Raw genomic sequence first — 19,424 nt, forward strand, 5'->3', positions numbered from 1 at the left:
TCCTGGTGCATTCAGGTGACATGATAATGGTTGTAGACATGGATAATATGATAGCCATATCCTCTCCCACTAACCATGACTACATGTCCTGTGCCTATGTAACCAACCACTCAGTCAAATGATGCCACAGAAGGAATTGATTAACTGACACATCAGCAAAGGGTCTAACCTCCTCTCCAGAGGCAGAGACACCTTTGGTTGCCAGCAGCTAGTGTGAGTGTGAGGAGGGCAGCAGGGGTTAGTGTACCACTGATTGTCATCACCATGGTTACCATCTCCCCTCCTGATCTGTGTGTCTCTCTGTGGTCACTATTTAGCATTTATGCAGTGCCATTATATAGGGGCATGCAGAGACCAATGCAGCCATAGCTGAATTAATTGTGGTGGAACATAGCCTACATGATGACCTATGGGAGGGCTTGGCCTATTTATGTAGCATAATAGAAAGCTGGCATAGAGAGTCTATGTGCTGCAGATATCCCTGTGTGGCATCTCATTATGGTCAGCACCATTCTAATAGCTGGTCCTCCTCCACTTGCAGTGGGGAAGCCCAACACTGGAGAGTGAGAGCATGGGCTAGGTCATATAGTACCACTACCTCTACATCACCATCCAGGGTTGAAGGCACTGTGGGACACCATGGACACAGATGTAGAGTGTTTGTGCTGAAACCATGCATAGCAGACATACTTCTCAACCTCCTAGAGCAAGAAATCCTAGACAAAGCTCCTTTACCATAAAAAGTCGATAGGATAACATGTTTTGCGTGATCATGAATCCTATGAAGTATATGAAGTTTGAAACTCAAATGTCTGTCATTATTTTCTAAGTTCAATCTTTAACAATTTGCCACTAATTTGACAGTGACAGAAATCCACAACTTTATGAAAAATGGACTAGAAATATGAGGACATTCTGCGAAAATCTGTACAGTTGAGAGGTATGGTAGCACATCTCACTGTTCATCTCATGGATTACACTTATGCTGTAAAACATGTATGTGCCATTCCCCAGAGACAGTGCCCCCATGTATGGCGATGCACATGGTCAGAGCACATATTTCCTGTGAGGTGCTCAAGACTTGTCCATCAGAATTTAGTACAGATCTGCATGTTTTGCTGAAATTTTGTTGATGCACACCCTCACATGCTCAACTGCAACAACTACCACTGCCTATTTATACAACACTGGAGACACAAATCCCCCCTCTGACCAGTCTTCCTGGCTCCCCCACTCACACACTCAAAAAATGTACATACATACATATACAAACATGCGCGTGTGCACATGCACACACAGACAAATGCACATGCACACATGGACAAACACACACACACGCACACACAGACACACACACACACACACACGTGCACACACACACAAACACACACACACACACACACACACACACACACACACACACACACACACACACACACACACACACACACAAGCCCGCATATAGTATATGAAAGCAAGTCTACTGAAGTTATTAAAAGAAAAGGCAGATTGATATCTAATACTTATAGAGCTTGTATAAGATAATTGGTTGGGCAGTTTGTCTGTGGAGCAAATTATATAGTTTCTTTTGTTGTTTTACATAGCAGCACATATCACTTATCACAGGGCTTTCATATATTTATCTGGCGGTGAAGTGAGCTGCTGTCAGGCTAGGAGCCATTTTCTAGGTTTCGACACCAATCAGTGGGGTGTTCATCGAAAAAGCATCAGCTTTTGCCTTTCATGGATGATTTTTGGCTTACATGTTATGGTCTGAGAATTATTGTTGTTCATTTGGGGGAAACATGACTTGGGATTTTTATTCCTAACTATAAACAGCTGCCATGGATAGTTAGAAATCTTAGTTTTGAATGGTTTCCTGGTGTAGTGATTGCCTGGTCAGCTATCACATCATAACTGTTGAAGAAGTGCAGTTAAGTTAACAGCTATATAGAGGTAGCAACGTGTTTTGTAAATCATAGTGACTAGGTCTGTGGTTTCAGTAGGAGTTATGATTTTAAAGAACTGGGTTTCAGAGATAGGGACCCAATGTGGTATCATGAGGATGTATTACTCTTAAGTGATGAAGGCTTTTTTCTTTTTGATGTGCACGTCACTTTTGTTTAAGGAAGTTGTTGCAAGTCTTAGCTGATTTAGTGTTTGGTTTGGTTATGTTAGAAAAGGAAATGCAGAAGACGATAGCATGGATGCAGCCCAGTGGGTGGCATATGACTTAGGTCTCTGAAACTGAGGCTGCCATTTCTCCATTCCCTTTCCTGAGTCTGAAGAAGGAGGTAGGAGTAAGTTTTATTGGAACTCTGCCTGGATATGCTATTGGTTCAAGAGAATGAAAGGTTGAAGGCCATGCTGCTGAGTTTGGTGGATTGCATGCTGCAAATAAGTCGTGCAAACTTACCGGCAGTGTAGAGTTGCAGATGAGTTGTTTGTACACACCTGCTAGGTTTGTGTTTGCCTTGGTGATTATTTTTCACATATGTAATGTCCCTTTACTGATTTAATGATCTGATATTGTATGAATTGTTCAATAGAACTGGTCACATTATAATTTGATGTGTTTTTTTTTTGTGTCAGGGGTACAGACAAATTCATTTGTGCGATTTACTGAGAGTACCAGTTTTTTTAAAATATACACATTTACTTATTTACTTTTTTAATTGAAATTTTTTTGACTGAACAAAATGCAATTTTGGTGGAGATCAATGTAGAAAAGCTCCAAATACCAATATAGAACAAATGATTGTAATATGTTACAAACTAATACAGAGAAAACTAAACTATATTATCAAAGATAACATATTTCAAAACACATTTTTTGAAATACAATAAACTATTATGTCATTTCACACATAAAAAAAATGGCATTTCATTTGAAACAAACTACAAACTATATTTGCACTATGACATACAGCAGAAAATGAATACAGGCCATGCTGTTATTATAGCAACTATATAATTGCTTTAGTATTTCTTTTTAATAGAAATGTGAAAATAGTCCCTGATATTTGATATCTAAATGATAACAGCATATGCTGAATGACTGATATAAACTATAAAAGTAGTTGTTGAACAAGTTACAAATCTTGAATTTCTCACCTGTTGCTTACTACTTTTTATCATCACTAAATGAGACTGTTTTTCTTCACACCATTTCTTAGCCGCAAGCCAGGTATCAGACAATTGGGAAAAGTAGTAGCAGCTATGATTAAACATCCTCCAATCTGATGGGCAGCACTCATCGTTGTTTCCTGAAAGAGATTACAATAAATAAGTGGTTGAATATTCAACTCTGGTAAATAATATATACAGAATATATATATATATATATATATATATATATATATATATATATATATATATATATATACACATATACATATACATATATATATATATATATATATATATATATATATATATATATATATATATATATATATATATCTGGTTCACTACATAATCTTGAAATGTTTGAAATATCAAATTTCAAAATCTCGAGACTATATAGCAGAAACCCCTAAATGAAAGACCATAAGCGCAAAATTCAAAAACCTGAATGTACAGCACACACATACATATACACACAACTTCAATCCACAATCAAACATATCGTCTTACACTACAGATAAGCAGGGGGGCAAGCCACCTTCACCTCACCATGTGGGGGGCTGCCCCCACACCCCCTACTTAAATATACTAAATCTGAGATTACACAAACAGACACACAAGGCAAACTCACATCCACACATTTTACAGTCTCTCACACGCATGCATCACAGTCACAACACACACTGTCACACACTAAAACCCCTAACCAACACACTTACACATAAATACTTACCTAAACTTCCATCAACAGACCACAATACCAGAAGCGCTACTTCAATATCTCCGAACATCGGGATTTCAGATTTCATTCTTCTGGTCTTTCGGTATTTAAGGGTTTCGGCTACATAGTCTTGAGATTGTGAAATTTGATATTTCAAAATTTCGAGATTATGTAGTGATCCCATATATATATATATATATATATATATATATATATATATATATATATGCCAAAAAAATGCAATTCCTCACAAAACTACATTGACCAGCCATGCTATCAATTTGTTGATTTTATTAGTTAATAAAAAAGTAAGCAAACCATTCAAGAACCATATACATCCATCCATCCATCCTTCCATAACTCCTGTTTCCCATTTTTTCATATGGGTTTGGGGTGTCACATCATTAATGACAGTCATCTAAAAGTAAGGTTTACACTGTCAAGGAGATAGCCCTGCTGTTGTAGTGCTTCCACACCTAACACTTACACACACATTCACACCTATGGCCAATATAGAGTATCCAATCCACCTACTGAATATCTATGAAATGTCTGAAATGAATATAAGGGGAAATATTCTTCTAGATAATCATAGAAAATAAGCCCACAAGTTATGATGGCAAAGTGTTATCTAAAAAGAAAAAGAAAATTAAAAAAATTCTAAACCAATAACACAATTATTTAAAAAAGCAAAACACAAACACAAAGATGAAAAAAACACTGCAAACCTAAAAAATGCTAATACAGACTAATATACCATAAAAATGTCCACTTTCTTCAATGAAAACTACAAAAATGTGAGATTATTAAACACAGAAAAACAAAAACTGCACAACATACAGAAAAACATAAACTGCACAACATTAAAACATACAAAGCATCCCCACATAAATAAAGCATAGAATTCATAAAACTAACATCCCTAAAATTAAAACACTAGCAAAAATAAAAGAAAAGTAATCTGCACAGAAACATGTATAGCAATAAATAAGACAGCCGCAACCAGTATGAAAGCCTACACAACAATGTGAAGTCTTGAAGAAACAGATATACCCAGTTTCTTGATAAGAAACAAAATTGCCCACAAGCCCTCCTAAACTAAGAACTCTTACAAATATATAAAAGAAAAACTACAATACACAATAAAGCTCAGGAATGGGGAAAAAATCAAAGGAACTAGAAAACAGATGTGTAATATAGGATTACAAAATAAATGAACAAATGAAGCCAAAGGGAAAAAAGGTGACTAAATAAAAAATCACATTGAACAATGGGTTCTCTAAATATATTTGTGGTTGTAGAATACCAAGATGAAAAGTAGAAAGCACTGAAAATTGCAGCATGTCAAATGTAACACCATACTCCAAGGTGCAGAAATCTCACAGCCAGTATATATATTCATAAGTGAATAGGTACTTAATAGTAGGTAAATACTAGAAATGTGCAGATATAATCCCTCATACCAGAAAAAGCAACTAACTACAAGACATGTTAGTACTTTAATGGTCATTAAAATTCTCCAAATAATTACAATCTTCAGTAGATAGTTTTCATATTTAGTCTCACACAAATATGAATCTGACAGTTACAACAAACATACCAAAATACAGAATACAAATGTACAAGAGAGAAGTGAAGCTGATGATGAACCAGAAAGAAATAAAAAACATCTAAGGAAAAAAAGTAAATGAATAAGATAAGCAACATTGTGAGGAAAAGATTATACAAGCAATACAAGCAAAATATTATTGACTTCAACAACTGGCCTAGCTTTTGATGTCATTCATGGGAATGGGGGTCCAATATATATTAGCCTGGGAGGAGATGGTAGACAGTCCTAAGTTCTTTTTGGGGGATGGCGTGCACCTATATCTCCAAGGCCTCAGATACTAGCTAAATCCTTGTACACTCCATAATGTATTTTTAGTAATGCCTGTTGCCAACTTAATCAAACAGTATCTGAATACCGCAAAGGTATTACTGCTCAGTGCTCAGAGCCTCAACAAAAAAGAAACAAAACAAAAACTTTACTGTTTCCAGGGTCTGTTTGCCCTGAAGTGTATCATTATATGCATCATCATAAAGACATGGTTGATGACCCATTTAAAGTACACCATAAGTGCAGGACTTCATAAATTACCAAGTGTTCAGGACCACCACAGTAGATGAAGGCACGAAAGATACCAGTGTCCTTATATTCATAAAATAAAATGTTACCTCCAGGCCTGTTAGACAAGATCACCTAGATGTTGTTCACATCCAACTGTCTATTAACAAAACCCCTTATCAGATCATATCTAACTATTGCACCCCTTCTCTGCCTCCTGTGGCACATATCTCCTATCTAATTAATATGGACTGCCTATGCATTAGGTCAAATGCCATTCTCCTAGAGGATTTCAACTAACCCTCCATCAAATGGGAGACATACATTCCCTAACATGTATGCCAAGAGATATCTAATACTTCATAAATACAAATTCTGGACCAGTTTGTCTGTTCCCCAATTAGGGGAGACAAAATCCTGGACTTGGCCCTCACTACTACAGTTCTTTTCATACTAGTTGTAATTTCCTTCCTAGTCAAATCAGACAATACATCAGTCCAATTCTCCTAAAAATAAAAAAAGAAAGAAAGAAGTTCAGAGCAAATAACAAGGAAGAAAAATAAGCTGATTAATGTCTATAATGCAAAGAAAATGCATACTGTAAAGGACACTGCTTTGTTATGTAAAATGCAAATTATAGGAAATGATGACATTGTTCTATCAGAAAACCTTCAGTGTACAGAGAAAGGCATCATTTTTTTTGAAAAGGAAGAAATGAAAACTTGAACTTAAAAGGATTAAAGAACATCACTGTAAGAAAAGAAGATGAGAATGAGCAAAGGTGAAAACATGGCCCAAGCTGTGAAAGTACAATGCCAGCTGGATGAGAATTGTATGTTTGGCAATGTAATAAGCAATAAAAACAGTGGAATTAATAAGACTAATGTTGATGATGATTAGGGCTTTGTAACAATGGAAAGAGCAAATACTACTGAATTAGAAATTCCCAATTCTTGAAATCTGGTTAGAAATTATATGCTTGTAATTGGAGATTCGGTTATTAGAGGAACTGATACTTATATTAGAAGAGAAGATAACGAACATCAAATAGTGTCATGCTTGCCAGTGACAAAAATACAAGATGTGAGAAAGGCCTCAGAATGCCTTAATGTAAGAAAGCATGGAGCTGTTTTTATTCACGTTGATACAAATGACTTCATCTCACCTATAACCACAACACTTTATGAGGTAAATACCTACTTTATTTTTTTTCCGGCATCCTTGACTTTGGGACTTCTTGTGCTGTGTGAGATTGTAGGCTTAACCTGCTGAGTGTGCACTGTGCATGTACTGCATTTTAGAGGTCTTTCAGATTCAGGTAAGTTAATCTTTAGAGCCTCAACATATGATGGATTATGTGCATTGAGATGGTCTTGTTGAGGTGTGGTGTATTGCTGACAGTTTTACTGTCTGAGTTTACTGTATATGAGATTTTTTGCCATACACTGTCTTAAGATACTGATCTCAAACAGGCTGCCTATAGACATTGTGGAGAAGTTTTTAAAACTACTATCCACTCTGCTACAGGCCCCATGAGGAGCTCAGTGTCTCTCCAACCTAACACCACTCTTAAGTCTTCAACTGCAGTGCCACCTTTACCATTCTTATAAGAAAAGTGCAGTCCGGGTCTGAACTGTCTGCAAACAGCTAAAGTTAACTTTGAGTATGTGTCTACCTGTTTGAGCCAATATTCATTTTCCCCTGGAGACCTCTCTGCTTTTGCTGCACCCCCCCCCCACACACACACACATGCACACTCATATTCCATTTTCTCTCTTATTCCCTTATGTTAGCAAATAGTATCCATAACTGATAAATACTGTGTGTTTGTTAATTTAAACTGAGACCACAGAAGCCTACTGATACAAGGTTATCCTGTTTTTCCACCTGAGAAATGGTTAAGAAATGACTTACAGTTTCAGAGCAGTCCTTGGTCAATTCTGATTGTTTCTTAAACACAAACTTGTCTTTGCTTTGGCTCATTAGCAGTACAAAAGAACTGCTCACTCACACCCTTGTTCTCCCCTCCCCCTTCTCTGTTTATTACCTTAAGCCAATCCCAAAGTTAAGAAATGTTACCTGTGGCAGGCACCATATTTAAAACTACAACCACCCTTTGAGCACCTCATGCTCGGCTCTGCCATAGAACTTATTAAAACTGCCTGAACTGAGACACAGCTAACTGATAGTTTGTGGAAATACAGGGTACCTACCTGAGTCTCCACATTCACTATCATATGTTCATGTATCAGTTTACTCTGTTACCTGATTGTTTCCAGCCCCCTCATAAGAGCAACTAACAGGGTTTCTACCTGCTTCGCTCCCCACCCTGCCCCCTATTCCCCCCTGCCCCCAGTGGTCCTATGTTTATTACACTCACAAACCCCTCCCATCATTCTAATAGCCAACCGCAGCGCTAAACCCAACACTACCGCCTTCATCTTCCCACTACTATCACTCCTCCTCAGCTAACATGTATAAGAATACCTTACCTATGCTCACTACATGCACTCTACTTGCATATCTTACATCCTACCAAAACTGAATCATTCCCCCACTCAACCACTACCACTGTACTACTACTCACACTCATGTCTCACCCTCACTCAGCTCCCCTCCCACCAACTCAAGAACCATCCCTATGCACCCCCTGCATATTCTACCAACTATATTACTCAAACATAAAGCATCCCTACAACTTAACATAGTAACCCTCCCACCATACCTATTACCCTCAGAGCACAATCATAAAGTTTCCCTAATAAACAAACACATTCAAAAACTGAGAAAACTAATAACCTCATGCATATCAAAACTAGCCCTACGTGGAGACATCCACCCCAACCCTGGCCCTACCATCTCCAACCCCAACCCTCTAATCAGAGTAGAAACCACAACATCTCCCATATCACAGCCAATAGAAAGCCAAGTGACTTCCTTCTACTAAGCCTAAATATTAAAATATTAGAAGTATATCCAACAAAGTCCATGAACTCCATGCCACCATAGACTTGTACTCCCCAGATATAGTCATCCTGACATAAACGTGGCTAAAACCTCACATTACCAGTGAGCAAATCCTCCCTGCCGGTTACGGCATACTAAGAGTAGACCAGCTAAACAAGAAAGGAGGCAGTGTAGCTATAATATTTAAACAGCATCTAAACATCCATATCTTAAAATTATGAGCTCCACAAATAGGCAATGAAGAAATAATATATACCAACCTCAAAATAAACCAATAAAAAAAATCAAAATAATTGGATGCTACTTCCCACCTGGCCAAAACATCCCTCCACTAGAAAACCTCCTCAGCTGGTCTACCCATCATCTCCCCCAAGAAACTATAATTTTAGGTGATTTCAATATTGACTGGCAGTCCTGTTCTGGCAACCATCCAATCCATCATGTAAACCTTCATGGCTTCACCCAACTAGTCCAGTCGCCAACCAGGATAAATAAAAACCCCAACAAGCACACTACCCTGGATTGGATACTAGTCAGTAAGAGCCCCCAGTCATATCTATAACAGTTTGCTTATCAGATAGCCTCAGTGATCACTCCCCAACATTCCTACTAAAAAAAAACCTATACCAAGCTAAACCTGTCATCTACCATCAAATACATAAAAAACTAAACTTTAATCCACTCATATTCATCTCATCCCTCAAAGAATGTAACTGACATCCTCTAAAGTACCTCAGTCTTGATGACACTGTTGAATTTTTTAATACTACCTTCCTGAGCATCCTTAATTACCATGCCCCCATAAGTCTTTCCAGAACCAAAGCACAACCCTCCCCATAGCTACAGAAATGAAAAACAAGGATAAAGCCTGGGAGCACTGGCACAAAACCAAAACCCCCTCAACTAGACAGAAATTCCTAGAACTATGCAATAGAATCAAAAAGCTAATAAAACAGGACACATTCCAATACTACCAGTCTGCCCTAGACTCCTCCCAACACAACCCCAAACAATTCTGGTCCTCCATAAACTCCATCCTCCATCCAGGTAAAGTCAGTACCCCTCCTCCTAATATCCTTCACTCCTCCGAAAATATTGCTACCTCATTCAACACACACTTCACACAAACCATACTATCACTAGCTAAACAACACAACCCCCCTCCCCTCCAACCCACACCTTCAACTAGTAATCTCCCCACTGCCTTCTCTTTTTCTCCTATACCTACCTCCAACATAAAAAAACTCTTAACTAAACTTAAGCCCACCAAATTAGCAGCAGACAACCTCCCAAGTGAATACCTACAAATCACAGCTGATGCTCTGGCCTACCCAGTATCCATCTTGATGAACCGATCTCTGTCAGAAAGTTATGTTCCCACACTATGGAAAGTTTCACATATAATTCCCCTCCACAGAGGCGGCCCCTCCACAGAACTAACCAGTTATCACCCCATAGCTATTCTCTCTCCACCCTCCAAAATACTAGAGAGATGCATTCACTCTCAGGTCTCAGACTACCTCCTTACTAACAACCTCCTTTCCAATACTCAGCATGGTTTCCGACCAAGCCATAGCACCACCACTGCCTTGCTCTCCTTTACTAACACTGTCCGTCAGCATAAAAACAATGACTATCTCTCCTCTGCTACTTTCCTAGACCTATCTAAAGCATTTGACATGGTCCCACAGAAACAACTCATCTCTGTCCTCAATAACATATCCTTCTCTCAATCAGTCACCAACTTGTTTCAGAGTTACCTGTCTGACTGCCAACGATCCGTTGTATGGCAGAATGACATATCTCCACAACTACCTGTCTCTATAGGGGTTCCCCAAGGATCCATCCTTGGACCCCTACTCTTCTCTATTTTCACCAATAATCTAGCATCTGCCACCAAACATGGCACACTCAGACAATATGCATATGACTCAACCATTATCTGCTCAGTCCAGTCCCTACCCAAACTGCAAAAAGTCACACAGGAAGCCTTTTCCTCTGTTGAAACTTGGTTATCCGATGCTCAATTAATACTCAACCCAAATAAAACTAAACTACTCATCTTCCAACCCACCAAACATATTCAAAACAACTCTCACTTTACCATCACAGCAAAAGACAACACCACTATACACCCAACAGAACACACCAAATTGCTAGGAGTGGAAATAGACAATAAACTAAAATTTGGCATTCGCATATCCATGACCATAAAAAAAGTCCACAAAAAGCTAGGAGCATTATACAGAAATAAGCAACTTCTCACCAAAGCAGCAAAGATTTCAGTAGCAAATTACCACCTTATCTCCACCCTACTTTATGCCTCTCCAATATATACCAACCTAAGGCAATGCGATCTAAAGAAGCTAGAGATCTGCTACAACAAAATTGCCAAATTTGCCACAGGGGCATCCTACCGTAGTCACCACGGTCTCTCACCTGCTGAACTGGGCTGGCTTGAACTTCCTCACCTCCTTCAATGGCATCAACTCTCACTCGCACACAAACTAGTAAACCATCTACTAAATGTCTCATCCCACCAGAATCTACTCCAATGCTATCACACCACCAGACCACTAAGATCCAGCAACAAAAATCCCTTGCAGATCACTAAAGCTAATAACTCTGCTGGTGAAGCACTATTCTCTTGCGCCATAGCCAAATTGTGGAACTCCCTCCCACCCACAATTACCTCCGTACCATCATGCATCCACTTCAAAACTTTACTAAAAGCACACCTAAAAACATGCTGGCTATGCCCTTGCAAATCCCACTCTAATATCACCCACCCCATCCAACCACTGCCTTTCTTTCCACCCCACTAACTACCTTGATTATAGCAAGCTTGGATGTTCATAAGTCTACTACTTATTATACAGCAGGAACATCTTATTGTAACATTTGTTAATGTCTGTTATGTACTTCGCAGATAAAGATTCTAGTTGTCTACTGATGTACTATGTTCTTCATCTGTAACTATGTTTGTAATTAATTGCTATGTTAATCAAATTGTTAATCACTATGTAAATCCAGAGTAATTGTCTGTATATTTTAACTGTGGAGCTTTTCTCCCTGGGCCTCCGCTGAAAATAGACCTACATCCAGTCGGACACTCCGAGTCAACAAATGTAAAATAAATAAATACATAAATAAAGTGCTGGTCTATGTTTTTTTTCCAGGAAGGACTCAGAGGCAGGGGTGAGTTCTGTTTTAGGATACTGTTTGGGTTGACTTACCATTAAAGTGTGTGGACACATCTAGTTATTTTGACAGGGGTGTACTTCAGCTCATGCTGTGTTTATTTGCATGTAGTGCAGGTTTTTTGAGTCATGTAACTCGATTTTTAAAGTTTTATATATGTCGCAGATCTGTTATAGAGAAAAATGCTCTTACACAGATGATCCACTATAAAGCAAGTCCAATGGTGGTGGTGTTCTGAACTCAGATCAGCACAATTTTTTTCTTCCCTTTTTTGAAGAAAAGTTAATTTCCTCACAGTTCCGGACTTTCCACTTTTCTGGTGTCTTGAATAAAATACCTTGAGTAGGCACAGCTTTCTGATGGTTATACCAGACAAGCTAGAGCAGTTTCCAATCAAATAAACTCAATAGTGGAGCCTGTAGCAAGTCACTATTCTCTAAGTTTTATGATTCTGAGCTACAGGTCAATGAACATTGTTTTTCAAAAAAATGTATTGATAAATGCTTGAGTAAGACTCAGATCCTGCAGTAGTTCACAATTCTCCCACAACTGCAAATGAAGCTATAAGACTACGGTGCTAGACCAAGTTCAAAATAATAACAGCTAGCTTTTATAAGTAATTCTACTTATGGAGATATAAATGGAGTGTAATGTATAAACAATGCTCAGATCTTGCAGTAATGCACAATTTCCCCAAAACTGCAAACTACAAGACTAAGGACTGATCAAGTTATAAAATGCAAACAGATAACTTTTTGGCTACAACATGGAAAAATGTAGAAAAGAAAAAAAAAATGAAATGATGAAAAGTTCATTTTTCAGAGTTCAGAACTTTCCACATTTCTCAGAATCTTGAATAAAGGACATAGATATGTGATGTGTAATGATTTCCCCTCATCCATTGTTTCAGTAATCTTTTTTGAAGAAGCCATCCAGGTTAAGTAGACAGTCCTGGAGATTCAATAAACTCTGTGTAGGCTTAGTGTGAAGCCTACATGGAGTTTATGTGTTTCTGCAGTAAGCAGCAGAGCTAATTACATATGCTTGCCATGCACTGTGTTTCAATGTAAGCAAGCAGTTTCATGCCACCAACAGTGTTGCTGTCCAGGAAACTGTGTAAAACAACGTGGACACCAGCAGACATGTAAACCTGTTTACCTGCGGGATTGTGTGGAATCCCACAAGGATTACCAGGGTTATTAATAAAGCAATATATATATATATATATATATATATATATATATATATATAGTTCTAACACATTACATGAAAGTATATATACTGCAAAGTAGGTAAGAGTACATACACTGCATTGTAAATAAATACTGGAAGTGTGTCTATTAAAGAAGGACACACAGATGAACTCTAGGAATGAACAAGGGGAAGAGGACATGTGACCCATGTTAATGCACAGCAGATATGAGGGTATGTCACTGAATACAGTTGTAGCATGAGCACTACATGACCCAATATGTACTGCACAGTTATTGTATATTATTGCTGCCAATCAGCTATGTATTTACTGTGTGCATCACAGAAACACATATCACATATGCATTATATAACACCTTGAACGGGGTCTGCACTTAGATATGGCTAATAAGATGTGTGGGAGCTCACTGTGGCAAAAGTGGTACATCTGAATAACTCTTCCCTAGAAGATGTATTGGGAAGTACATGCAAAAGGGTGTATTGCACTCAATTATTGGTGTGACAAGGGCTGAAAACTATAGAACTATAATGCCCTTTAATGTAGATGCCCCACACATACTCAGGAGTTATGCTACATACAAGGGAGTGGTCACCACTATGGGCACATGCTGGTGGACGTTCTGCATACAATCCACCTGACTATACAAATTACATACCACTTGCTGCACATAGGGGTGTGCTGCCTAAATTGTAATTATCTTGTGAATTTGCTTTCATAATGGAACTAATCCCCCCATGATTTTTATTCATCTACTGTGCCCCCATGGCTGTGGCAGAAATCATTTGTGTGTGTGTTGATACTGCCAGCATAATACCAATACCACACTTGGATTCTATAATTATCCACTGTTTGCAGTCCTCCACAAAGCTGGTTGTAGAAAGGATGTTTAAGTCAGTGTTGATGTCTGAAATGTAAATAATGGACATAAAAGGGCCTAGCACAAAGCCCTGCGATAGGACCTGGTAACTGGAATCTAGATAGAGGTGACTTTACATACTGCAACATATGCATGTGTCACATATGTGATCTGGTTGTCTATCCACTTGATGACGTTGATGTTTGTAGTTGATGACGTAGGTGTTTATGGTCACTTGAGACAGTTTCATCTATCATCATGCATGCCCTGGCAACCTTCTTGAAGCCAGTGAACAGATGTGATAGACACAATGTAGCCTTAAGAAATCAAACATGGGTTTGGTACACAGTCAGGAGATTACCTGTGTCCTTTTAGAGAAGGTCTATGATGACTTGGTGGCCTACCTCATAGATGAGGAGAGTCAGGATGGGTCTATAACTCCATGTATCAGGTGATGGTCCCCCACAGTCAGAAAGGTGCATGTTGCAGTACACCTTCTATGGGGATGCAAGCTGTGTCTAGATGCTGCATTGAACTACAGACCCCACTGTGTCTGGTAGGTCAGAATTTAAGTTATGCTATACAGAAATTGTGAAGTTGTCAAGGCCCATTGATTCTGTGTTAGCAGCTGTAGACAGTGCACAGAGGAGCCGCCCTCCTGAGAATAAAAACTGAGTAATATGTGCATGTATACTTTGGCTAATGGCAGCTAGTGGATTGTGTATTTCCTCCAGTTGGGTATGTCTGGTGGCATCCACAAACAGATCTGTGCTGAGTTTTGTATTCCCTATAGCATTTCATATGGATCAGGAAAAATGAATTGTTAAAAGACCTCCAAATACAACCTTTCTCATTTGCCACATTCCACATACTGTTGCTACGCACAGAGTCGTACATCTGTACCAGTGTCATGTACTTAGATCACTTGCACAACATATGCCTATATGTGTTTCATGGTCAAGCTGTGTTTGAGCAGCCTGATGTCATATCAGGACACATTAGAACTCAGTTGTTTGTGACTCATATAGAACATTTCCTAAAACAAATGCTAATAGTCACACAATGGTGCTGCTGACCATCTCAATAATCCTTGGCTAAAGCTACACAACTGTATATGAAATGAATTATACAATGTTGCAGTTGCATCGCAACATGTGATATACTGGTTATGCATATCATAGCATACTAACATGTACAGTATATGAGACAAGACTTATGTGACCATGTAACCAATATGAATTGATACTGATGCCTGTAACAGAACATTTAATGATGGTATGTAGACACACACACACACACACACACACACACACACACACACACACACACACACACACACACACACACACACACACACACACACACACCTGTGCCATACTGCAAGTGTCACTGTGATGGCAGAATGTGAACTGTGTAGAAGGCTGATCTGCTTCACTACAAACAGGACATGTCTTAATATGCTAACAATATACATAAAAGTGTATCATACCATGCAATAGTTCTCAGGAGGCATATTACTACAGCTGTTATAGAAGGAACATGTACTGCAGTGGCATAAATGGCCATCAATACATTAGCTGATATCACATACTGTAATACCCTCTTGTAGGCATATTGTACATCCACACCTCAATATAGCAAATGTCAACTGTTTATAGGGCCGTAGGACATGAAGAGTGTAAGACATGGATGTGGAGTCACATGCTTGTGTAAAATTGTCTCAAAAATGATAGGTATCTGTATAGAATATAGTCAGTGTGTGTTATACAGGATGACATCATCATCACTGTATGCTACAATGAGATGTTTGGAGTAGGGTTTAACATAGCTATGGACTCGCATATCATTCTAAAACTGTCACCACAGTGATTGTTGACTACACACACATTTTACTGCAGTAAGAATAGAAATACTACCCAAGTATTTACAAAGCACAATACTTAACACAAGTGCCACAGCACTAGTCTGGCTTCTATAGTATTGGATAACACTTTATAAGTGATGACATCAGCAGTGTCTGGTGAGAAGAGTATGGTAATAGCAGTGTCCCACATGCTGGTGTAAATAGTCTTGAATGTCAACAAAGTGAATACAAACACCAGTTGACTGCAGTGAGATTATAACTCCTACCTAATTAGGTACATCAGCTAGAGAACTCAATACTTAACGTAAGCACCATGGCACAAATTTAACTTTAATAATGCTGCGGACAATTTATAGTGGATGACATAATTATTGGATGCCTGAGAGAAGATGTTGTGAGGCCTGATTTAAATGGATGTGTAGGCATGTGCAATTGTCAAAATGTTGGTTCTCCATGAGATTGTACTGACTACAGAATACATAGTTATGATTGTCTGACTAGACACACACACACACACACACACACACACACACACACACACACACACACACACACACACCAGTTGATTGCAGTGAGATTAGAACCCCTACCTAACTAGGGACACCATTTAGAGAACTCAGTATTTAATGCAGGCACCATGGCACAAGTCTGACTTTTACAATACTGCAGGATAATTTACAGTGGATTACATCATAGTTGGATGTTTGAGAGAATACGTTGGGAGGCTTATATGAAATGGATGGCTAACCATGTACGACTGTCAAGATACTAAAGATCTGCATATTACTAAATTGATGAATTTGTGAAGTGTACTACTTGGTGTTGTGTTTCTAATGTGCATGTATACTTTAAGAGACAGCTTTATAAATTACATGCAAAGAGATGTCCACATGACTACAAGTATTTGAAAATCTGAATGTGTATTGTCAGCATAAATATGCACATGGTATATAAGAAAACATTTTTTATTTATTTCTGTTGTTTATTTGATACATTTCACAGCAATTATTGAGAGATCAAGTTTCAAGTGCATGCATGTAAGTAACACATGGCTACAGTATAAATATGTATTCTTTCCGTAAAAAGTGCCTTCCCTTTGGTTGTGTTTGTTACGTGTACTTTCATGGGATGAAAACAAAATGGGAGATAAACATAAGTAATAAATGTTAATGTGCACTTTCCATAGTGTTCCTTCGAGCATTGAATTTGCAGTATTGATGGCAAAGTGTTTGCATACACGAGATATACATTTATACTGCTTTCCCTGTTTGTGCCAATTAAACAATGAACAAACATGAGCCTTGGCTTCATTGATAAACTCATGAGAGTTCAACTGGTTTGCTTATCTATGAGCAAACATGTTAAGCAGAAAGGCATGGCAGGTGTTAGCAGGTGTAAGTGCACTGAGATATTTCTGTGGAACCCAGATGGTACAGGGTTCTAATAAAGGTGTATCTAATACTTTTAAATATGTATTTATAATTCAATTAAATATTTCATAAAGCTTGTGTAACTGTGTGTTCCAACAGAGCAATGTGTTAAAGCAGCATTGTGTGGAGGTAACTGCACCATTGAAGAGAAGTCACCATCTCTCAGAATTGGAGTGCAATGCCAAACTCCATGCAAACAAAGAGGACAAAAAGGCTTCATTGAGTTGCTTTCACTTATGTGTGTTTTGTGTGATTCTACTTTTTAGCCAGGTTAAAGGTGCTACAGTGTGGTAGATAGGAAAGTAGTGAAATGGGGGGGGGGGGGGCAAACAGGGAGAAGAATAAAGGGAAGGCAATATAGGAATGTGCAGGAGGGAAGTAGGAAAGAACCTTAGCTATTAATTTCTTCAATAGAATAAAATGAAAATATGCACAGAATATTAGTTGAATTTGGACTATCACCTCAACAGATGGGGTGAGAACAATGTGATCATGTATAGCCAATTGGGCCAAATCAAGTGTGTTGAGAATATACCTGTGCCAAGTGGAGAGCTATGTATGGGATTATCTTTGTTTCTGGGACAAGTGCCCTTATTTTATTATTTACTTGAGTTAGAGAGGAATGTTGGGTAAGAGACATATATATTTCTGGATCAGGTAAATAAGGTAGGTGAGGAAGTAAATGTAGACAAGCATGACAAACAAGACAAGACACAGGAATGGTGAGGGACACAACAGGTTGGAGAATCCCATAATTGGAGATAGGTTCATAGGTTCATATGTTCATAGGTTCATACTAGGCTATCTGCCCTAGGGCATTTATAAGCCTAGCCAGAGTGTGTTTGGCTTTTGCCACCCATTTTAAATTAATTTTGCTATGCCCTTTTTCGAGGTTAGTATACTGTGCCTCTGTCTAACAGCGACATAGAAGTGATAACCGGGGTAAACCTACGATCTCCCATCCACTCATCAAGATTCCTCTTGAAGAGAGTCAATGAGGGACTCTGCCTAACCTGGACTGGGATTTTATTCCAGAGTGAAGGGAGCCTCTGGGTTATGAATCTATCCCTCCAGCAAGTCCTATTTATTTCAGCGCTGAGGTTCAAGTCTCTCGAGCGCGTGGCTCGATGGGATTTGGATTTTCTGAGGTGCAGCATGTCCATTAATTCCGTGTTGGACATTGCTTTATACGTCAGGCACAGATCGCCTCTGAGCAGGCGGTATGCCACTGAGTAGAGCTGGAGTTTCTTTAACCGGGCAGCATATGGCATCTGTTTGAGCCCTTTGATCCTCTTGGTGAGGTACTTTTGGGGTCTTTCCAGTTGCTGCAGGTGTCTGGTAAGGTACATCCCAACAGGGGCATTGTACTCAATTATGGGCCTGATGAGGGATGAGTAAAGAGGCACAATGACCTCCCCTGATCTAGATGTGAATCCCTTCATGATTAGGTGGGCTATATAAAATGTTTTTCTAACCACTTTGGCCACGTGGTTGTCAAATGAGAGATTGCTATCAACTTGGGTCCCCAGGTCCCTAATTACTTCTTCTGTACTTAATGGATTACCACCTATGTGGTAATTTGTGGGCACTTTATTTTTGCCAAAGGGGATGACTATACACTTTTTGGCGTTTAGCTTGAGGCCATGGCTCTGGCACCAGTTGTCTGTTTCTATGAGGCCTTTTGGAGGATGCTTGTGTCGGCTGGAGAGTCAATTATGGCACCCAGTTTGCAGTCATCTGCGAACTTGGTCAGCCACAGTCCTTCCGTGTTGGCCTGTACCTCCAAGATATATATACCTAACAAGAGAGGTCCCAGGACTGGGCCTTGTAGGACGCCACTTGTAACTGGTTTGGAGTCTGACATGGCTCCAGCAATTCTAACCATGTGGGTTCTGTCCTTGACCCAGTTTGCAACGCATCTAGTGACATAGGGGTTTAT

At 38.9% G+C, this 19,424-nt stretch overlaps 1 protein-coding gene across 1 annotated transcript in view; it reads right to left on the reverse strand.

The window, feature by feature from the left end:
* LOC122808694 (low affinity immunoglobulin epsilon Fc receptor-like) overlaps positions 1–19,424 on the reverse strand; it is a 565,014-nt gene that overhangs the window by 187,578 nt on the left and 358,012 nt on the right. Inside the window, exon 6 of the mRNA XM_044079682.1 lies at positions 3,115–3,266. Coding sequence (XP_043935617.1) covers positions 3,115–3,266 — 152 coding nt within the window. The remainder of the gene's footprint in view (positions 1–3,114; positions 3,267–19,424) is intronic.

The sequence above is a fragment of the Protopterus annectens genome, chromosome 8.part0 (genome assembly GCF_019279795.1).
Source record: "Protopterus annectens isolate FY-2018-M chromosome 8.part0, PAN1.0, whole genome shotgun sequence".
Classification (NCBI taxonomy): domain Eukaryota; kingdom Metazoa; phylum Chordata; order Ceratodontiformes; family Protopteridae; genus Protopterus; species Protopterus annectens.